This window comes from Choloepus didactylus, chromosome 14, assembly GCF_015220235.1.
Source record: "Choloepus didactylus isolate mChoDid1 chromosome 14, mChoDid1.pri, whole genome shotgun sequence".
Lineage (NCBI taxonomy): Eukaryota > Metazoa > Chordata > Mammalia > Pilosa > Megalonychidae > Choloepus > Choloepus didactylus.
Window position 1 is genome coordinate 86337425 of NC_051320.1, and position 23802 is coordinate 86361226.

At 43.7% G+C, this 23802-nt stretch overlaps 1 protein-coding gene across 2 annotated transcripts in view; it reads right to left on the bottom strand.

Annotated features, from left to right (window-relative positions):
* ADCY8 (adenylate cyclase 8) overlaps positions 1 to 23802 on the bottom strand; it is a 269505-nt gene that overhangs the window by 156679 nt on the left and 89024 nt on the right. For both annotated transcript variants that reach the window (XM_037803325.1, XM_037803324.1), the window contains exons 3-5: positions 18080 to 18210; positions 9308 to 9419; positions 919 to 1046 (exon numbers count right to left, since the gene is read on the bottom strand). In XM_037803325.1, the coding sequence (XP_037659253.1) occupies positions 919 to 1046; positions 9308 to 9419; positions 18080 to 18210 (371 nt within the window). The remainder of the gene's footprint in view (positions 1 to 918; positions 1047 to 9307; positions 9420 to 18079; positions 18211 to 23802) is intronic.

Genomic DNA, 23802 nt, shown 5'->3' on the forward strand with positions numbered 1-23802 from the left:
GGAGGCGCTGCAACCATTCTGCAACCATGAGGAGAGCCCAGACAACACTGAACCTTTGTCCCACAGCTATCGATTGTCTAGTTCCGGAATCTTGGTGTCAATATCTCTTCCCCCTTCATTTAAGTCTCTATTTGTGAGGAAGGTTGACCAAAGCCAAAAGCACTTGTACATCCATAGAGCTGATTCTGGTGGCAGCCCTTTAATGGTTTCCCATTGCCCTTGGGACAAAATGCCACCCCTTGCTATGTCTTAGAAGGTCCTGCAGGCCCTGGCTGCCTCCCGCCCTGCAGCCTACCTCTCACCCTGTCCACTCCCTCCCGCCTGCACCAGCTTCCATAGCAGTGGCTCCGGGACACTGCACATGCTCTTCCTTGCTTTAAGGCTCTCCACTCCACCTGCAGGATCTGGCTAATTTCTACTCACCTTTCAGGAAACAGCTTAGACATCTCTACCTCTGGACAGCCTTCTCCAACATGTGGATTGAATTAGCTGTTTCTCCTCTATTCCCCAAGCACCCTGGGTTGGATTTATCACAGAGCTTACGGTACCATATTGAGACTGTCTGTGTGTCCCTCTCTCCCATTGCACTGGAACCTGCCCTGAAGGCAAGGAGTATGCTGGTCTTGTTTCTTGCTAAAACCCAGAAGGAAAGCTGCAACTCAAATGTGCTGCACAAATAACTGAAAGAGGAATAATTAGGAAATAACTAAGTGAGTGGGTATGTAGGTTCATTATAGAGAACTAATAGACACGTGGGTTTTGTGAAATAAGTCAAAGGACTTCATCTTCCAAATCATGATGGATCACGAAGGACGGATGGGTTGGTTTGTCCTTCCCATTGTGCACACTGAAGGTCCAGGTATTAGGAAGGAGATTGCCCTTTAGTGCAGTCACCCATGGGCCCCAGGAACAAATTACCTGATGGTTTTGATCATGCTGAGGCCCATTTCAACACAGCAGTGGGCATGGTCCTGGCGGGGCTCAGGAAGTCCAGAAACGCAGTAGTAGCAGTCTCCCAGGATTTTAATGCGAAGGCAGTGATGCTCCTGGAAGGAACGGAGTGGAAGAGGACTGTATCAGCAGATGAGTCAGTGCATCGCAAGCCTTGGGAAAGGGAGCGAGATCACCATCTGCACCCAGTTATTCTACTATCTGTCTAGGAAATTAGGGGCATAACCTAAATGGGGGTTGAAACAGCTGAGAGGTGGAGTGGAGTTATGGAAACTATTGGCTCCTGAGCTCAATAGAATCAAAGCTGTATCCCTGCTCTGCCATGCCCTAGCTCCACGTACTTTCACCCCTGAACAGGTCTGGTAAAGAACAGGCACTTGATATACATGTTCCACTGTCTCTCTCTCATCAGCCCCTGACGATGTCTTCCCTCTTAGAACATGTCTCTGACTTAACTGTTTTTAGCAGTCTTTAGCTCAAAAACAAGGAACTTATAAACATAAGGTCACTTAGGGATTCCTTTTATTTCAACTCTATTTTAAGTTTTTTCCCAGTTAGGATTTTGGAACCAGAAGAAGAGGGGCTGACTATGTCATCCATTCTTTTAATCATTTGTTAATTTATATGCTTGTTCATTGAAGCACAGCAAAACTGAGCATCTATGATAAGCCAGGCACTGACTGCCTCTAGGATTTGGGGACACAAAACTGATTAATACTAGCAGCTACTCTGCACCAGATTTGGAACAGAGCTAATCCTCCCAATAGCCCTGTGAGGTAGGCAGAGTGCCCTTCATTTCACAGGCGAGAAGTAGAACTCAGTAGTTACTTGGGGGATCCATAGTCTGTTCTTGCAAATCTTCAAAGAGAGACAAGCACCTAGGAAATGGTGTATATATATACATATATATATATATACACACATATATATATATATACATGTATATATATATACATATATATATATATTTTTATTGCACTGGAGGAAGTGAAATATTGCAGGGCTTGGAGGAAAAAGAATCCATATGCTATTGGAAGACTTGAGTCATGATAGCATAAGGGTTAAAAGCCTGGTCTTAGGAGTCAAACGTAGGGGATCAGACCCCCCACATCTTTGCTATATTTGGTAAACTATTTAACCTCTGAGACTCAGTTGCCTCATCTGTAAAATGGGTAATAATAGCATCTGCCTCATTGTGTTGTTGTGAATATTAAGTGAGGTGATGTTGGTGAAGGCTTAGTTAGGGTCCAGCAGATGGGGCACTAAGTTAATGTTGTTTCCCTTTATGATGATGACTTGGATCCAGTCCTAGCTCCTTTGCACCTCCATCTGTAATCACAGGTAGGCAACTTCCTGCTTCTTTTCTTTGGATGGATGCCTGGGACTGAATGACCCCTAAGTGGCCTTCTTGAGCTGAAGTTCTAGGAGCCTATGGCTCTCTGGCTCCCTGGTGAGCTCTGAGGAGCAGAGCTGCTGACAGCAAAGGGCCCATGGAGATGCCAGCAGCACAATCAATTCCCTGGTACTTCCAAACTGTAAAGCACTGTGCTGGTTTCCTAATCTCATCAGTAGCTGGGCCATTATGTTTGAGTAACAAATCAATGAAATCATCCTATGAATAAAAAAACAGACAGACAGGAAAAAGAGAATCAGGGCTGGCTTGGGTTCTTTCCATGTGGATCCAACCTCCACGGCCTTGCCAATCTTCTCCAATGGGCACAGATGCAATTGTCAGAACCCTGATGGCATGTACAGCCTTCCAAGGGTTATTTTTAGGAGACTGTGGTTCCTGTTAATGGGTTGCTTCAGTGCAGCTAATTTTGCAAGAGGACTGAAGAAGAGGTCTGATCAGTAAGGGAGGCTCAAGACCTTCAGTTGTTTCTTTTATGAGTGTCATGGCCAGAAAGGGACTTAGCGATTGCCTTGTCCATGGCCTTGGCAGTTCCCAGAAAAAAGTCAGAGGGATCAAGGGACTATCTGTGGTAGGTTGAATTATGTACCCCAACAAACACATGTTCGTAATCTGTGTCCCTGTGGGTATGAACCCATTGTAAATAGGACCTCTTGAAGGTGTTATTTTTAGTTAAGATGAGGGGCCCAAATGACTGGGGGTGGGTCTTAATCCAGAACCCAAAGTCACAGAAGCAACACAAGAGAGGACATTATTACCATGTTAATGGGAGATCGAGATACAAGCCAAGAAACCCCAAGGATTTTAACAAGCCAGCACCAGACCACTACTGATCCAAGGAGAAAGCATGGTTTTGCGAACAGATTTGTATAACTGACTTCTAAAACTGTGAGCCAATAAATGCTTGTTGTTTAAGCCAAACCAGTTTGTGGTAATTTGTGATAGCAGTCTGGGAAAACTAAGATACTATCCTGTGGTAAATTCTTTGAATTTTGCCAGGGATGTATGAAAAATCCATCAACAGACAACAAAAATAGCAACCCAACTATCATCTACTCTCCCCATCACTTTATAAACCAAAGGGCATTTTTAATACCAAAAAAGTAGAAAGGCATGCTCTTAGAATAAAGGAAAGTTCTTTACACTAAATAAATTTAACATTATGAAAGTTTATGACATTGCTCCGCTTTTTTTTTCTTTCATCTCATACCTACAAGTTAAGACGTCCCAATATTTGTCTGTGAAGGAACATTTGGTATCTGCTGATCTAATCCCTTCTTTGACTTGGTAAATAAGAACACTGAGGCTGGGAGGCTGGAGTCAGATTTCCATCACTCAAGCCACACTGCATCTGCACATGGTCCTCTGGGACAGAGCCCACCATGAGTGACTCTGGTTGACGGAGCTTAGAGCTGGGTGCTGTCAAACATGGTGCAGGGGTCTGCCTCCCTGTTGAAAAGGGGTGCAGCAGAAAATGCCTGGTCTAACACTCAAGTTACAGGTGGGCAACTTTCCCACTCATTTTCTTTGGGTGGATGAGTGGGATTGAATGAATGAAATTTACCAGCTGTTTGACCTTGACTAAGTCACTGAAGTGATGTGGGAAACCAGCACGTGGCTCAGAAGTTGGTCACAGAGCCTGAAGGAGAGAAACATAATTCCTTACGAGTGACCAGTGCCAAAATAATCACCTTTGGCCTTAGTACATAACAGAGTAACCTTGGCCATCGATTAGCTGGATAATGACACCTGACACTGGGGAGCAGTCTTCTCAGAGCTTAATGTGTTGCTCCTTCCCTTTTCACCTTGAGCTTCAGAGTGAACCTAAACAAGGTAGGGGAGATGCTTTGCATCTGTTTTAGGATACGAAAACTGTGACGCAGGAAGTATAAATGGCTCACCCCAGGTCGGCTGGCTAAGAATAATGATCCGGGTCGGATGTAATTTTCACATTGCCCAATCAGGGAGCTTTCCATGAAAACAGAGGTGAAAGCACTTTGGAAAACTTCAAGTGGGGAAAGGAACTAACATTTATGGAGCTTGCACTATGAGTGAGGCTACATGTTAAACTTGTTATGTTTCTCTCCTTCAGGCTTTGTGATCAACTTCTGAGCCATGTGCTGTTTTTCCAGTGAGGAGCAGCGGCCAACAGAGGAGAAGGCCACACAGTGAGCAAGAGGCAGAAATGGAATTCAAACCCATATCTATCTGACCTTGGGGCTCCATGCCTTTTTTTTTTCACAAATGGCAAGAATTATGGCCAAGTCCAGAACAGCAGATCTCCTGACAAAAATGTGTTTGGGAAGGAGAGTGGGTAAAATGGTTTCTTATCCTTCTGGAGAAGACACTGAACAAAGTGGTTATCATGTTCATGGACAGGGTCCATTTTTCTCGTAAATAAAAGGAGAAGTGGGCATCCTTCTTGAAAAGATGTGGACTCAAAATAAGTGACATGTATATACCATGTATGATGGGGAAAAATGGTCCATCTAATATTTTTAACTCTTCAATTTCTGTCAATTTGCAGGCACATTTTTCTAATCAAATCCCACAAGCTGTCAGATGATTTGACAATAATATCTAAGCAACTTCTTCCTCCCAAAAACTGTTTTGAAAAATTCATATTAAGGAAGCAAGACTGCCTGGAAAAATATACTAAAAAAGAAAAATAAAGTATGGTGGGAGTCATCTTGTGTAAATTTTACTGAGAGTCTTGTTATAATCCTTTTCTTCCGTCTTGATGACTTTGATGTTATAAAAGAAAACTGAAAAAAATCCATAAAGTTTATGAAAACATAAACATGGATATTAGGTAAAAATCAGGAGATAGATGCATAAAACTATCAAAGATGGCTATAATGGGGAGGGGGTTAGGACTACAGGGGATGTATTTTTCTTTTATATTTCTTTGGAGTTTGAATATCATATAATGAACAAGTATTATTTCAGTAATCGGAAAAAAATCAACAACAAATTAAAAGAGAAAAGACTCTCAAAAAAAAAAAAACTTAGTGCCACCAATATACTTTTAAAAAAAGAAAGTTACATTAAAAGCCATGATAATTTGATAGTTTTTAAAAATCTAATTGTAATTAAAAAAAATATACATGAATATATTCTCCTAGTAAAAATAAAGCTGCATAAGCCTAATGGACAGCCCCCACACCCCAGACACAAGCCGTCCTGGTGCCCCAGCTCCCTCCCTTGGAGGTCCTTATGCGTTCATATATGTATGTGCATATGTACTGGTTTTCATGCTTTTTAGCTATAAATGAGTCATACTATGTTTACAGATCTGAAATGTGCTTTTTGTTTTTGTTTTACAACTGCATGTCTTGAAACTCTGTGTTAGTTTAAAAATAGCTATCTCATTCTTTTTATCTGTTTGTTAGCACTCCATAGCTCCGTAGTAGTGCATGTGGTCCTTATTGTTGGAAATTTAGGTTGCTTCCAGTTTTGACAGAAATTAAAAAAAAAAATTTAAGATGTAATGATGTCATCTGTATAACAAAAACATGTTCTTGATAATAGTATACAAATCCTATGTTCCAAATTTGGATTGTGGGGCTAGGTGGGGACAACTCTATTAAACAAAAAAAAAATCGAAGATGCGTTTACCGAATTTTGCCAATGGCCTTATCGAGGGTCACAAATGCTCTGCTCTGAGAAGCCTGAACCACACAGGCACTCACGAATTCAATCAAACCAAGAGAACTCTGAAGCCTTTGAAGTCATTCCCATTGTAATAAAGCAGTGGAAAAAAAACGGGTGCAGAATGCACCATTTACATGTGTGTGAGCTGGGTTTTCTCCAAACGGTGATGTAAGGAAAATCTAAAGCAAAATTTCACAAAAAGGCAAACAGAGAACATTACAGAGCCACAGAATTTTGGTGCTAAAAGACACCATAAGAAAAGCAAGTCTAATCCTCTTTTATACAGAAGCGGAATCTGTAACCAGTTGGTTAAGGGACTTGCCTAAGCTTAAGGGCAGAAGCCTCTAGAGTCGGTTTTCTCATTCCAAGGTGAGTAGACCTTTCAGTGGCAGAGGTTCTCCAGCTTTTCTTCAGACAGCTAATGTGTGTAGTGCACGTCATTTGAGCCAGCCTCTGCTCTAAAAGACACTGCACACGGATTGTCTCAGCTATCCTTCATTACGATTATAAGAAACTGAGCTCAGAGAGGCATTGGCCCGAGGTATCTTCAAGTCCCTTCCGGCTGACCTCCAGGCACACAGCACATCTCTGACATCTTCTGTTCTAGCCCTAAAAATGCCTGTGGTTGAGAGCAAGCACCTGGGCTCACTCTGTCTGGGCTTAGGCCCCAGGTCCAGGGCCAACCCTGGGAAAATTATTTTCCTTCTCTGAGCCTCAGTCACTCACTCTGCAAAACAGGAATCATAACCTGCCTCGTGGGGTGGTCCTGAGGACTATATTACGCAATCCAGCGAAAACACTCAGGACAGTGCTGAACACATGCCAGGCAGCTTATGAATGTCTGATATTCTTATCAAAATAAATACTCATTATTATTTATTTTACTCCATAAAATATCTGTGCTTATTTTGATACTCATTTTTTTTTCTTCAAAATCGTTCAATAGGATTCATGCTCCAGAAGAGGGACTATGTCTTCTTGCACCCACTGGTGGCTGGCCATGTACCCCATCTCGCTCAGTCTCCCCAACTCTGCTCACTAATCCACAGTAGTTGCAGAACAAAATCCACGTTCCTTAAAGTGATGCCTCCTGCCCTCCAAGACGTGTTCCTGCATTCCTCTTCAAGCTCATTTCTCACCACAGTCTCCCATGCCCTTTATGCTCCAGCAACCTTGAGCTGCTTCCAGAAAACGCAGCATGGTTTCATATTTCCCTGCCTTTGCACCACAGCTCCATCTAGAAGGAGCTTCTTTGCTTCATCTGATGCCTGGAAAGCTCCTGCTCTTCTCCCAAAATCCAGCTTGAATTGAATGTGGCCTCTTCTCTGGATGCTGTCAGATCTTGGACCCCTAAGCATCTAACTGCTTCTTCCTTTGTTTCACAGGACTTCTGTACACCATACCATCCTGCAATTATTTATGGACGTGCGTTCTTCCTTAGCAGTGAGCTTCCTGAGGGTAGGAACTGGGTTTATCTTCCCAGAGTCTTGCATGGTGGCTCAGGCATGTAAGTCCTCAATAAATTTTGCTTGAATAACGGGTTAAATTTTACTCAGCAAACCTCCCCCTGAGTCAGTGGGATTGACTGTGACACCAGGAAATGACCTTGACACTATCTTTGAGTTCTCATTCTAGGGCCGTTTTTATTCATCTTGGCAACTTTGAGCAAAAATATCTAGAACCATATAAGGAAGTAGATTAACTTCCTATTACGTGCAGGAAATGTGTAGAAGTGTAGACGGCACCGAACACCACTGACGTTAACAATAAAAATCAATTGTATAATTTCCCCTCCAAATCCCCAGCCCTCCAGCTAAGCCCAATTCTAATATTAGGAGGGGGCCTTAGCTTCTACCTTCTTTTCTGCCCCAGGACAGGCTCCTATTTAATAGTTGCCCAGTAGCTACAGGTTAAAATCCAGGTTCCTTGGCAGGTCGCTGCCAACCCTTCTGGCTCACCTCCACCGCTCACTTCTTTGCACTTACACCATACTCTCAATGCCCAGTGCCTGATAATTACTTATCTGTTTTCTATTTCCATAATTTTGCCTCTGCTAGTAGGTCTCAAAAATGGAATTATAAACTATCCAGCCAGCCTTTTGTGTCTAGCTTCTTTCACTCAGCATATTGCCTTTGTGATTCATTGATGTGGCTGCATGTTATCGGTGGCCCGTTCCTTTTTGTTGCTGACTTGTATTCTGTTGTATTTGTTTGTCTCATTTTTAAAGACTCAGCTTAAGAGTCACTTTTTCCAGGAAGGCTTCTCCAGTGATCCAATGGTTATAAGCTGCTTCCTCTGTGTTCCCACAGCACCCCAGGCGTACCTTCATCACACCACATAGCAAACACTGCATTAGTTACCTATTTATGTCTCCCTGACTAGAATTAACTCTAGGAAAGGAGAAAATGTGTTTTAGTCATTCTCATATTCCCAGAACATAGCACATGGCCCCATGTACAACTCCTATGGGTGCTCGGGTGAAAAGTATGACTGGTTCTCCCTTGGAGGGAGGATGCCTTAAAATAGGACCTTTTGATACTCTAGAAATTAACTCCCACTTAATGAGGTCTTATTTAATTCTCCCAACAACCCTATGAAGTTGGCACTAACATATCCACTTTACAAATTAGCAAATTAAGTCACATCTATTTGAACGCAAAATCCATTCTGAAACTGTGTGGAAATGAAATTCCTGTGTAACGTGAGTGGCTAAAGGATGAGGAATCTGCATTTTGATAGGAAATGTCCATCTCCTGTAAGCTGTTCTCTAGTGTAGCTCTGATCGAGCCAGCTGAAAAATTAAGGTAGTGTCTTGTTGGCCGAAAACAAAGCTCTTAAGTTAGGTCAAACAAAATATGGTGGGATGGTCCAGCAGATTACTGCTGCTTGAGAATGGGCGAATTTGTTCCAGACGGCCAGTGTTGGCTGGGAAACCGCAGCAGCCGTCACTGCATGTCCGAGCACTGAGTCTGCCATGGGATGGCACTTGGCCACATGCAGGGGGAGCTAATGATGGGGGTGGGAAAAGCAGATAATAAAAAAGACTTTGGTTTGATTATCACTCAGCCAGCTGCCTCAATTGGGAAAATTAATCTGATAAACCTCCCATCTGAGACCTGTACATAACTAACATCAGTCCCTGGAATGTGTGAGGGTCAAGGATCCAATCCCGGGGAAGAGATGAAGAATGATAATGACATTGGTGAAGAATGCTGGATCCTTCTCTCCCCTAATTTCGCATGCAGTCCATTACTTCTGTAAAAGACTAGGAGGGAATTAAATTCAACTCACATGGGCCAGTCGATCAAATCTGGCAAAGAGCTCGTTGAGCATCCTGACCAGCTCCTGAGCTGACAAGGTCGTGGAGAGGTTGGTAAATCCTTTAACATCTGCAAAAAGAATACTAAACAACAGAGGAGGGGGTAGGAAGAGGAGAGAGCATATTAATAGTTCAGTCTTTCCTGGGAGACACATCAACACCATCCACATAGTCCAGCCCTCTCTGTGGTCTGAGATTTTAGCTCTCCCTGCCACGGGACTCACAAGAAATGCCTCAGTATTTAACAAATATCGCAGCAGACAAAGAGTTCACTAAGGAGTTCAGGAAGGACAAGGGGACAACAGAAAGCCCTTCTTCCCATGCAGGGGTGTAGAGTGTGGGCAATGCAAACAACCAGAAAGAGAATTTGTCCCTATGAACAGATCAAATTATTGTGAAAAGCAAAATGAAACTTTATGAAGTATCTCTATATTTTCACAACAAACAGCAATGCAGATGCCAAAGAACACAGAGCAAAATGGACAAGGGCGGGAGAAAAGAAAACAAGCCAAATGGCATATACTCAAGCCCAGTGGTATATACTCTACCCAAACTGGCGGGCCAAGAGAGCTAGGCATTTTTCAAAAATTAGGAGAAGAAATGTTGGCAAAGCTGGGAGGCCTCAGACAGCATACTCGATCATCTAAAACTCTTACGTGTACTAAGGATCTCAGTTATGTGAGGTCTTATCCTATGCATATGATTTGGCATAAGGGAAGGGGAAAGTTAGGTCAGGGGCAGTTTGCAAAGGCCAGTTCTAAAAACTGTATGAGCCCTGTCTTGGTTAACCCTTCCAGTTACCCTGTGGGGCAAATATTGTTCTCTCCATTATGGAGGAGAAACTGAGGCTCAGAGAGGGAAGGGGACTTGCCCAGTGTTCTGCAGCTCCCTTGTGGCAGAGCTGGGGTGGTCTACTTGGCTGAACTGCTCTGAGTGGTGCTGCCCCACTCCACCTTATCACACCACCTCAGCGACCCACAGGAGAGCAGAGGCATCTCAGAAATGAATGACTGGACCCAAATGGGACACCATATCTCAATGACTCTCATGTTTTGTCATCTCTAGAGATGGGATATGTCTTCCAAAGATGGCATTTTAGCAGGATGTCAAACTTTTTGGCTATTTTCTTTAGTGTTTCATAAAATAATGGTGAGTTCTATAATCAGTGTAGCTTAGTTTTAATGGACTATGTAATTGGTCAAAAGATTTGGGGACGTGTTGACTTACATTGGTCACCCCTTATGTTTAGTGGATCTTAACTTTGTCTTCAGTGCAAAACCCTTGAAGAATCTGATATAGGCTAAGGATTCTTTTTCCTATAAATGCCTAAGTGTTCAAAATTTTGCACCTCATTTCAAGGGATTTGTACTTTCCCAAAAGCTAATACATGGACTCACTCAGGTTAAAGCAATACTTTAATTAATTAGTTGATGTACTAACACTGACAACAAACATTTATGAATCTACTATGTGCTTAGATAGGAAATGTGCGAGGCAGTTAGAGTAAATGATAAATAAGACCTAGTGTCTTTCCTCAAGATGATTAGATTTTGGGGGAGGGGAGCCGGGCAGACAAGGAGAGGCGGAGTAACAATGCTGGCTGATGACGCCTGTGATAGGACACACTGAGGGATGTCCAGACACAAGGGGATCAGAAGTTTCCCAGTGGAGCAAAGTCTCAGCTGAGTGTGGAAGCGCCTGTAGGATGTGACAGGTGGAAAGAGTCAAGGGAAGGTTTCTCTGCATGGGCAATCAGTATATGTGAGGGTTTGGGGGAAGAGTGGGCATGTGCATAAGAGCTCTGCAGGAATGCAAGGGCAGCTGGTTGGAAAACAGCATTCAGCAAGGGACTTAGGAAGAGATGAGGTCAGAGAGGTGGGCAGGGATCCATGAGGAAGAGGCCGTTAAGGCAGGCTGAAGAACACAGACTTTGTCCTGAAAACGATGGCGAGCTAGGGAAGGAGTTAAGCATGAGCATGATGCTTTTAGATATTTTATTTAAAAAGCTTCCTTGGGCAGATCTGCTACACTGCCACGGTCCTCCAAGCTTTGTGCTAGCTTAGCCTAGGGTCACCTGCAGTGACTTTGAGTCAAATCGTAGCTCCACCACTTACGAATTCTGTGACCTTGGGTAACTTGCTAGACTTCTCTAAGCCTTTGCTCTGTAAACTGGAGATGATTGTGGTATCTACGATCATGGTGTGTAGCAGGTATACAGCACAGTGCCTGATACGTGTAAGTGCTGTGTAAGCAGGTAAGTTCATGCCATCATTGTTTTAAAAAACTGTACTCTAAGTGAACAGTTGTGTTTGTGAGAGAGGGAGGGAGATAGGTAGGTGATAGATAGGCAGGTAAGTAGGTAGATAGGAAGGTAGGTAGATGGATAGATAGAGATATAAAGCACAGAGATGGAAAAGAATGTGACCATTAATTGGATTATATGTTACTTGCAGTTTAAAGCATTATGATGACACAATCCTGAAATATTCATAGCAGGAACACATGTAGAGTATTTACTGTGAACTTGGTGCTGTTCTAAGATCTTCTACTTTTCTCATTGCTCATAACTCATTTACTCCTCAAAGCAACCTATAAGATAGGGAAACTGAGGCCTAAGTCACTTGCCCACCGTCACGAGGAGCTATAATTTGGCTCTGGAATCTATGCTCTTATTACTATATTATACTATCCTGTACTACACTATACTATACTATACTGTGCTACCTCTGAAGTAAGGACCATCATTGCCATGGAAGGTGGGAAGTGAGAGGGTCCTTAGATCATCTAGTCAAACCTCCTGTGCTAGTTCGATGTATTATGTTCCCCAAAATGCCATTATCTTTAATGCAATCTTGTGTGGGCAGACATATTAGTGTTGATTTGATTTTGGAATCCTCTGAGTGTTTCCATGGAGATGTGACGCACCCAACTGTAGGTGATAACTCTGATAAGATAATTTCCATGGAGGCATGGTCCCGCCCATTCAGCATGGGCCTTGATTACTGGAGCAGTATATATACGCTCAGACAGAAGGAGCCAGCTTGCTACAGCCAAGAGGGACACTTTGAAGAATGCACAGAAGCTGAGAGAGTAGCTGCGGATGAGAGACAGTTTGGAGACGGCCGTTGAAAGCAGACTCTTGCTCCAGAGAAGCTAAGAGAGGACAAACACCCCAAGAGCAACTAAGAGTGACATTTTTAAGGAGCTGCAGCCTAGAGAGGAATGTCCTGGGAGAAAGCCATTTTGAAACCAGAACTTTTGGAGCAGACACCAGCCATGTGCCTTTTCAGCTAACAGAGGTTTTCCGGACACCATTGGCCATTCTCTAGTGAAGGTACCCGATTGCTGATGTGTTACTTTGGACACTTTATGGCCTTAAGACTGTAACTGTGTAACCAAATAAACCCCCTTTTATAAAAGCCAATCCATTTTTGGTGTTTTCCATTCCTGCAGCATTAGCAAACCGGAATACCCACTCACTTTATAGATCCATTCACCCTTTCACTCAACAGCTATTAATATCCATCTTTCTATAGCAAGGATGGGTCATTCATTTATTCAATGGCTTCTCAGTTGAATGCCTTCTATGTTTCAGACACTGGAGGTACAGTGGTGAAGACAGTACCATCACAGCCCTTGTGGCACATACAGCCTACCGAGAGAGGAAATGGAGTCCCTGAGAGCTTAAGTCGTAAAAGTTTCAGACGTGCTTAGTGTTCCAGTAGCATCAAATTTCCTGAGTCTTCTGATCACACCATACCTTATGCACCTGCACATGACGTACCTGCTCCCTGGCATGGTTTTCTTTCTTTTTGCCACCTATTAGAATTCTACTCATCCTTCAAGACCCCTGTGCTGGTTTGTATATATTATGTTCCCCAGAAAAAGCCATATTCTTGAATGCAATCTTGTGGGGGCAGACGTATTATTGTGGATTAGGTTGGAACCTATTGTTTCACTATTTCCATGTAGGTGTGGCCACATCCATTCAGCATGGGCCTTGCTTGGTTCACTGGAGCTCTATAAAAGCTCAGACACAAGGAGCTCACAGCTAGCTGTAGCTGAGACAGACATTTTGAAGATGGTCATTGGAAGCTGATGCAGACATTTTGGAGAATGCCATTTTGAAATGCAACCTGGGAGCAAGCAGATGCCAGCCACATGTCTTCCCAGCTAATGGAGGTTTTCCAGATGCCAATGGCCTTTCTCCAATGAAGGTACCCTTTGTTGATGCACACTTTATGGCCTTAAGACTGTAACTGTGTAACCAAATAAACCCCCTTTATAAAAGCCAATCCATTTCTGGTGTTTTGCATTCTGGCAGCATGAGCAAACTAGAACAACCCCACTCATGTGTTAAGACTCTACCTTTATGGAGACTTGCCGGTGTATACCCAACCACCCATACTCCAGCTCTCCTCCCACCCTGTGCTTCCCTCTTATCACTCAATAACTCAATCACGTAGGGCCAAATGTGCTCCATCTCTTAGTTCGACAGTAGGAAGAGAGTCACCTCTATGTCCCAACTGGCCAGCACACAGTGGGCTTCCTTACGTGCTTCCTGAGCTGAATCAACAGAAATCTTCTGAGTTATGTCTTTGTTCTTCCGAATGTGGCTGTGGTTACTACTGGCATCTCCTGGGGGCTTGTTAGAAATTCAGACCCTCAGGCCCTACCCCAGGCCCAATGAATTGGAATCATCCCTTTACCAAGAACCTTGGGTGATTCATACACACATAAAAGATTGGGAACCACCAGTTTAAATCAGAGTTGTACAATAAGGGTTTGTTGAATAAAAGACCAGAAGCAGAAACCAGAGCTATGGTTCTTACTCCAGGGCTCGTTCTAACTAACCACAGGACCTGGCCTCAAGGTTGGGTCTTTGGATTCTTGGCATAAACTTGAGTAGCCTTCCAAGAAGAATATACTGAAGGGGTCTATTAATTTCCAGCCAAATTTGGTTAGATAGCTGATTATTTGGCTAAAAAAATACCTTTACTGGATATTCACTTTGCAAAAGAGAGTCCTCAAAGGAGGCTTTTAGACATGTTCTTGATCTGGATTCCATTGTCAATAGGATCTCTTGAAGATGTTATTTTATTTAAGGCATGGCCCAACTGAATGAGGTTAGGCCTTAATCCACATTATTGGAGTCCTTTATAAGCAGAGGGTATTCAGATATAGACAAAGTTGATGGGAGAAACTCGAAGCAGAAGTCAACAGAACCAGGAAGAGAAAGAAGAGGACATTGTGATGGGATGGGAAAGCCAAGGAATCCAAGGATTGCCAGCCAGCCAGAAAGCTACCAACCCCAGGAGGAATCAAACCTTCCAGCCTCTAAACCCTGAGCCAGTCAATTCCCACCGGAAAGGCTGCACATCTGGGTGGGGTTATGTGATCAGGTCTCACTGGTGGGATCTGAGCAAAAGTGATGGTTGCCATTTCTGGGTGGAGGTGATTAGGAAGTGGTTGTGCCTTCTCTACTCTTCCCCCTCCACTAGCTGAATGCAGAGAACTTTGAGGCCCCAGGGGATGGGACAGCCACAAAATGCCACAAGCCTGTGACTTTGAATTACCCACTGATCAGGAATATCAGCAGTGGACAGTTGTGTGAGTGGGGAACAATGAAATCACTGAATTTGGGGAGGTATTTATTAGTGCAGCCAGAATTGCCTTAACTAATACAAGTAAAGTCTTAAATACCTGGGAGAAAACAAGAAAGAGAAATAGAATTGGGTTGGTAGAATTGGAAGACCAAATGGCTTCAAGTGAAAAAACAAAACATGAAAAAACCCGGAATGGTCAGAATAATCTCCAGAAAAAAATCTGATAAAATCTGAGAAGTTTATAGCTGAAATAACCTTGAGAACACTAATTTTGTGTCCATTTCAAACAACTCAAGTTTCATGGGAAACTGAGGCCCAGAAAGAGGTAATGAATGATGCAGCCAAAGTCCTGCTCATGGAGAAGGTCCTGAGATGAGAAGCCTGCCCCGCTGGCTCCCAGGCCCCCTAGGTACACTAATTGCCCCAAGTCATGGCAAGTCTAACCATGTCCTTTGTTTAAAGAAGGTGGTGAATTGTAAGAAATATCATTAAGACTTAGAAATGTACATCAGACTGCTTTTAGGAAAGGGTCACATTACCTGCATAACTCAATGCAACAGAAAAGAAAGAATTAACCATATGGGTTGCCAGGAAAAGAGTAACAAAATTGGAAATTATCAAATTTAAAAATGCTCCAAACACTGCAGTGGTTTTGCTTTGGGGACTGGGGAAGGTGGTTGCAGCCGCTGGTCCGGCTTGTTCTCAGACACAGCTAAGGACAATCCTCCTCCGTCTTTTTGTCTAGTCTTATTTTAGCATCCAGAGCCTTGCAGTGAGCAGGAGAGGCCCCTTGGCCCTGTGTTCATGTCTTCGTCTCAATAACACCAGGAGCTTCTGGCATCTTGCCACTGATGCTTCTGTGAATAGCCAGAGGGGTGGGGAGAGGCCCATGGATTATTTTCCCCTAGAAACGGCTTGCATCACCAAGGATGCTGAGAAATGTAGAGCAGTAAACTGAATTTTAATTTAGCGTGGTATGAACTTCTGGAAAAGGGTCTGGAGCGTAAATACTCAGTTCCATGATTTAAAACAAATGGTGCAGGGTTGAGGGTAGGGAGAAGAAACCATAGGTGTTCCTGACTTAGGAAAGTACTGAAAATTGATGAGGGCAGAAAGAAAGCCACACATCTGAACTGGCCTTTATCATCAAGCCACGTTGCTGCCAGGGAAGCAACATGGAAAACCAACTGTGGTTCTCCACCTGAACCACCCCTCTGTCTCACCTGTGCTGATCGCTCTGCCCAGAGCTCAGGTCTTTGTCCTTTCTACTTAGCTGACTCAATCTCAGGTCAGGATTACCTCTTCCAGAAAGGTTTCTCTCCACTCCACCTCATCCCATTCTCCCAGCCTCCAGGTGTCCCTCTTTCTGTGACCTCATGGCACTCTTTACCTACCTTTATATTAGAACTTCCCTCCACTGTATTACAACGAAAAGGCACTGCCTTGAACCTATCGTTCTAGAATTGATATTGATGTTGATACTATCTGTGGGACCAGGTCTTAGATCTGGGATGCATTTCCTTTTGGGGTTGCTGCTTGACAAACTGAAGCGTCTGAATCAGTGTAGCTTAAGGGGATTAAGTCTTGGACAAGACTTGGAGAATGCCCTAAATTGACAGGTCTACTAAAAGGTTGTGTTAGCATCACGCTATCTACTAGACATTGCTTTGAAAGGAGTGTCCTTGCATGCCCAACGCAGAACACCCAGAGATGCTGGTAAGAGGGAAAATTGTTTTTCTTTCATACTGGAGTTAGGAAGAAGGGAACTCAGTGTGGACATGCCATTTTTAGAGCTGTTCAGAATATGGATTTTTTTCCCTATGTTTGGAAAATTTCCAAGTTATGATATTTGGTGGGGAGGGGAAGGAAATACAACCTTGTACCGCACAAGCCGAAAATGTCAAGTGTCAGATACTTGCTTTCCAGGCACTGGTAACAAAGACTGGTCTCAGCCAATCAGATGCACCAGCCCTGAGCTTTAAACTGAGATGCAAAGAAGCAGGGAGAGCCGAGGGTGGGGCAGGGCAAAAGCAGCCACGTCCAGTTCTGGAGGCTGCAGGCAGTGGCATGCTGTGCCAGGGGCCAGGGGTTGGTAGCACAAACAGTGGACTGCTAAGAGAGAGTGGCAGGAGCGTCCTTGTCTTCACTGGCCCAGTGCTCTGGTGTGCCTATGCTACTGGGTCTGTGGCTTTGTGTCATTTTGTCCCTTTTCTGAGTCTGCTTCTCCATCCTTCCCCGACTGTTCTGTGAGTCACCACATAGCCTTTAAATACATTTCTTTTCTTTAAAATTATCAAGAATTGATTATTTTGCTTGCAACTAAGAAACGTCTGTTACAGACTATGCTACACCTGATGCTCTACCATATGCTTAATTTTTCCCAGTGCTTGGTATATATCTTCACTCACATAATCTACATAAAACCCTGCAAGGTAGCTACTAACACACCCATTGTACAGAAAAGGATCCTCACCTTCAGAAAAGTAAATTACCAGGAAGAGGCAGAGTTGGGATTCTAAAGCTGTTCTGCCTCACTATGAAGACTGCCCGCAGATTTTCAGTACATCATGCTGTCCAGTATAGAGTTCAGCACACTGAGTGCACTGATGGACAGATGGACTGATGGATGGATGAATGGATGGATGTAAGGATGGATAGATGTATGTATGTATGGAGGGATGGATGCAAGGTTATATGTATGTATGTACGTATAGATGACTGACCAAATAAATGTTTGCAAAAGAAAAAAAGGCACTATTCCTTTTTGGTATTAAGGGAGGACACTTCTGTGATCATCCCTGAGGCCTCCAGATAAAAATCTGGGATGATTTTTCCAATCACAGTCTAAAAGCCTTTTGCCTTTCCCACTAAAAATGTAAAGGCAGGAGATTCTACTGCAGGGGAGCCAGGCACCAAGTCAGCTGACATATATAACTGCATTCCTCTGACATTCTTCCCCAGCCTCAATTTGGAAATGTAGAGCTCTCTAGTGAATAATTGCTAATGAAAGAATTAACAAAATGAAGACAGGCGCTGACATTTGGGCAGGCAGAAATCAGCGTGGTGAGAGAGCAGCCAGCACACCTAGATCCCACTGAGAATGGACGGGTGGGGTGGGGCAGCTGTCACTTTTCTCACCTGACATTCTCGTAGCGGTGGATGTAGATCCGATGGAACTGGTGCTGCAGGTGTTCGTCCTCCACGTTTGTCATGTCGTTGATCATCTCTAGGACGACAAATCGAGGTAGCACGGACAGTACAAGCCTCTCCTGGAACAAAGCAATACAGGGGGATAATCTTGTTAGGCTGACCAGTGGCTCTCAGACAGGGGGGTGGAGAGTGTAGAAGTCATGGGCTGGACTTCATGAAGAATTGCTAATTCCACACCATTGCATGAAAGACAAATGTTTATTGAGTTCTTCTTATTAATAACACCATGCTGGGTGTTGGGTACACAGTGGTGAGCAAAATGGATGCTTTTCCTACAAATAATGGAGCTTATCCGGTAACACGAGAGACAGACACTAAACATTACACACCCAAGCACACCCACACACATTTACAAAATGTGGTAAGTGCCATGCAAGAGCAGCTCATGATGAGCAAGTATGATGGGTGATGGCGTGATTCAAATCAGGGATTAGGAATGGCCTCTCTGAAGAAGTGATATCTACACGGTGACCTGAAAGTCTGGAATGAACCAGCCCTTACAGAACAAGGAGAAGAGAACTCCAGGGAGAGGAAACAGCAAGGACAAATGTCCAAAGGTGAGAAAGGGCAATGGTGTAGCTGGAGCTGAGTGATCAAGGGGCAGGGTGCCTGAGGTAAGGTTGGAGGTATAGACAGATCATCAGGCTGGCGTAAAATATTTGCATTTAATCCCAACTGCAACTGGAAGCCACTAAGTGGCACTGAGTAGATGAATGACATGAACTGATTTACATTTTGACTGCGATTTGGAGAATGAACTGTGGGGAGGGTGCTGAGGTTAACGGCAGAGAGACCAGTTGGGAAGCTCCTGCAGTGGTGTAGGCAAGAGGTGATGGAGGGGATAAGGTCCATTCAACCAGTGGACAGTTTGAATGTATTACATCCCCTAACATGCCATTATTTTTGATGTAATCTTGTGTGGGCAGCTGTGTCAGTGTTGATTAGATTGTAATTTGAGTATTTCCATGGAGATGCAACCCACCCAACTGTGCGTGATGACTCTAATTGAATAATTTCCATGGAGTTGTGGCCCTGCCCATTCAGCATGGGCCTTGATTACTTTACTAGAGCCCTATATAAGCTCAGACAGAAGGAGTGAGCTTGACACAGCCAAGAGGGACACTTTGAAGAATGTACAGGAGCTGAGAAGAGAGGAGCTGCAGATGAGAGATAGTTTGAAGATGGCCGTTAAAAGCAAACTTCTGCTCCAGAGAAGCTAAGAGAGGACAAGAGCAACTAAGTGATATTTTTGAGGAACTGCAGCCTGGAGAGGAATATCCTGGGAGAAAGCCATTTTGAAACCAGAACTCTGGAGCAGATGCCAGCCACATGCCTTCCCAGCTAACAGAGGTTTTCCGGACACCATTGGCCATCTTCCAGTGAAGGTGCCCGATTGTTGATGTGTTACCTTGGACACTTTATGGCCTTAAGACTGTAACTCTGTAACCAGATAAACCGCCTTTATAAAAGCCAATCCATTTCTGGTGTTTTGCATTCGGGCAGCATTGGCAAACTAGAACAGTTGGCAACCAGCTGGAGAAGGCAGGAGAGAAACAAGGCATAACCAAGGTGATGGTGAGGTTTGGAGCCTGGTAGACTGGGAGCAGGTGCTGCCATTTATAGAAACATGGGACAGAGGAGAGAGACCAGGCTTTCCTAGGCACTAACTTTGTAACAAAGAGGGGAGGAAGCGAGACATGCAGCCCTAAGGTAGGGACCCAACCCTTGGCACAGTAATATCCTTTCCACTTGATCACCATGGTAGAGAACAAAGTAACTGGTAAACTAGAAAAATGAACTAAATCCAGAAAAGACCAAGTGTCGTGGAAACCAGGTCCAACCTGGCTTTTTACACCTGGTTTGCTGTGGTGTGGAACGGAGTTGAAAGCAGGTGTGTTCTGATTAATGCAGTTTCTCCTATCTTCATGGTTATTTATGGATTTTAAGTATTTTCACCCTCCATTCTTATATTTTATCCTCACAAAACCTGATAAGATAAGCAGGTAGAAATAACTGTCTTCATTTAGTGCAGACTGAGACCGGGAGAGAGTCAATTTACTTGCACAGCCTGAGAGTCACCAAGTGGCAGAGCCAGAGTGCAGACCTTCACCAGGGCATCTTGGTGAGATGGGAAAAGCCCCAGCTTTTGGGTTTGGATCTTGTCTCTGTCACTTAATAGTAGTGTCACATCAGGTGAGCTACTTCTCTCTGTGCTTAATTTCCATCTCAGGGTTGCTCTGAGAATTCTTTGAAATAAACTATGTGAGGTGCTAGGCATTCATTCCCTCCTGCCTCCCCTCCCCTCCACTTACCTGCCTCTGCTGCAAAGGGCTTCATTGATGAAGTGCCCACTCAGCATCACATGGTGGCACCTTCCTCCTCTCCAAAAGCGGTGCCATCGCAGGGACCCTGGGGGAAGTGCTTATTGCAAATGCCCCCGCATCATGTCTATTTCATGCCAACTTCCCAGGCACGTGCAACCCTGTTCACACCATCACTGCTGGATTGGAGAAGGCAGTAATCACAGTTTGGAGAGGTCCGAGTGCTTGGCTGGCGACTGGAGGTGTTTAACTGATGCCGTCTGCGGCACTCTGGACTGCCCATCTGAGTGAGGCCATACTGCAGCGTTCACAGCCCTATGACCCATGATTGTGGTCAGGATACAAGGTTCACTCACCCCCCAGGACCCTGTGGGCAATTTTTAAAAGTGTTTAGTTGTAAATCATGCTTTCACTAGTGTTGCATTAGGGGTGACATCTAGGAACTAGGGAGGTAAGAGAGAAGGGCTTAAGATAGGAATAGAAGGACATGAGAATAAAAAGATGAAGGTGATGTCATATACATAAAATGCTCTAATTGTAAGAAGAGATGGGAACTGAAGAGACACATGCAGAAAGGCATCCATTCCTAGTTGAGAAGATGTTCCTCCCTGAAATTCAAGTCCATGAGCATGTTTGTGAGGCCATCCTGTGGGTCTCCACTCAGACTGCCCATCAGGATGGCTTTGGAACTTCATAAAAGAGCAGGGGCCCAGACCCCATCCCAGGCTTCCTGAACCGGATTCTGGGTGGAGAGTGTTTTAAAGCCTGCAGGTGTTTGGAATACCTGGTAGGATTGAAAACTGCTGGCCTCCTCTATGTCGAATACTACTAGACTTCTTATGTCACTTAACCTTTTCTATAGCTCTACAAGGCAGGTATCTTCAGGAAAAAAAATATAAAAACACACTTTAGCCATGCTCACCTAGCTTGTAGGAGAATTAAATAAAATTCTCCTGCCCCCCAAAACACTGCTTTTCATTACACTAGATCCAACTCCTACAAAATGGATTCTAGAAACATCTTATTTGATGCATGTGATTCCTTAAAAAAAAAAAAAAACTATAAATTAAGGCACCATGTATGACATTCCTATGATAGAAGCAAATGGTATGTAATGAGGATTCAGAGAAGGAAAGAGTTATATTCATTAAAAGATGTGGGGAAGAAGTTCCTGAAAGAGGGTCCTCAGAAAAATGGAGATGGGTAAGAGGTTTAAAATTTTTTCATTGACTATTACATTATTCATTTATTCATTCAACAGATGTTCATTGAGGATATATTATATGTCAGCATGATTCTAGGCTTAGGAGACACTCAGGGAGTAAGACAGACAAGGTCCCTGCTATAGTGGAGGTTCCATTCTAGAGAGGGGCTTGGACAGGAGAGGCTGTGTGGCACCCTGGATGGCAAGACAGGATAAGCACCCTCACTGGCTGCTATTTATGTGGCTCTGTAAGCACCCACTGCGGGCAAGGCACTGTGTTAGGGGCTCTTCATGCATAATCTCATGTAATACTCACCATAGCTATGTGGCAGGCACAACTCACTCTGGTTTGCCAAATGAGAAAACTAAGGCTCAGAGAGGTAAAGTCACTTCTCAAGGTCACACAGCAAGGAAGGGCCAATGTCTGGTCTGCCAGACTCCAAAGCCAGTTAGAAGCTTCCCCTCACCTTATCAGAGAAATTTATTCCTGGAAAAATCCCTCAAAGCCTAATTCTCAGAAGTTGAAAATGTAATTACCATTGAAATGAAAAGTGTGCCATTTTATCTAGAGTTAAATAAAGTAACTGCGATACTCAATGATTACTTAATTGGGCCCTTAAAACAAACAGAAATCAATCAGAATAATGCAGCTAAAGGAAATCAATGAAAACATGCAAGTGATTCCTGGAATTACTGTTACTATATATTTTGCAAACTAAAAGCACTCTGTGAGAAATTCAGGAACTTTATAGCTACAAATGATAACATGACAGGTCTTCTTTTATGAAACTCAGCTCCTGAGACCCATGGACTCTGCACTGGATCTCTTGAAGGGAAGAAGTGCCTTGGAAGCAAAAATAGGGTAATTAAATGCAATTTGTCTGAAGCTAAACCTGTGGAACCAGCACAGTTGTTATCTTGGGATGGGGAGTGGAAGTCTGCTTTGCTGCCTGGCTAACTCTCGCTTTATCCTCCTTATCCAACACTGCAGGATCCCGTAAGTCTGGGACAGCCTTGCCCATCAGTCTCTTTGATTGCTACATCTTCAAATTTTAGGGCCAATTTCATTCCCTTGGTGAAGCAGGTTAGTTACATCTCCCAATATCATGTCCCTTTTTATAGCATTTATTACTTTATTACATTTATTTGTACTTGTCTGTTTATGTGCCAGCTGCCCTGGGTAAACTGAGCATTTAGAATTCATCCTTTTAGACCCAGGAATCAGCACACTGACTCACTTAAAGACAACTCAATGAATGTACAAATAACACATGGAATGAACCAAACCCTGATCTGAACATGAAATGCTGGAATAAACCAAGTGAGCCCCCAAAGAACTACCAACCTCAAACAATAATACAACAATATCCTAGAGAGATTTCAAATGTCACCAAATGCCAGAGGTGGAGAAGCGTAGACATATTGGAGAGATATTTAGGAGAATTGCATGAGTTAGGTCCAAGAGAGAGACAAGTGGGGTATTGAGGGGGTCTCCCGGGTTTCTGGATTTGAAAATGATGGTGCTGTAAGTCTGCATGAATGGACTTCCCACTGGCAGCTATTACCACTTACACTGTATTGGGGAAGGAAAACCTTAGAGAAGTCTTGCTTAATTTCCCTATGCATGTCCTTGCAGACATCAAGAATTGACCCTAACACCAAGTATGGACACGGCCTCCGAAAGTAGAGGTGTAAGTAGCCATTCCAATTGAACGGAATTAACAAAGGAGATGAAAATTATATGAGTTATCCTTATGCTATAATCTCCCCCCAAATCAAGCTTCTTGCCTTTATTCCATAATCTCATGCCTCTTGCTAATTTTGCTTCAGGCTGCACAGAAGGGGGAGGTTTGCACAATGACCTGTGCACAGGCAGGAATGATGCAATCAGAAAAAGAATCTGCCATGGATGGATGGAGATGGGCAGGGAACTCTGGTTAGAGGAATGGAAGCAGAGTCTGGGTGGACCAGAGCCCAAAGACACATCAGTGGTACTGGAGACACTAGCTTTAAGCAGGGGAGAGGGGACAGTCTATCCGTAGACAAATCTCTGGGACGAGATATTGGAGGAGGTGGCCAAGAGTAAACGAACGTGAACTGGAGGCGGCCATGGTTGGGTCATGAGT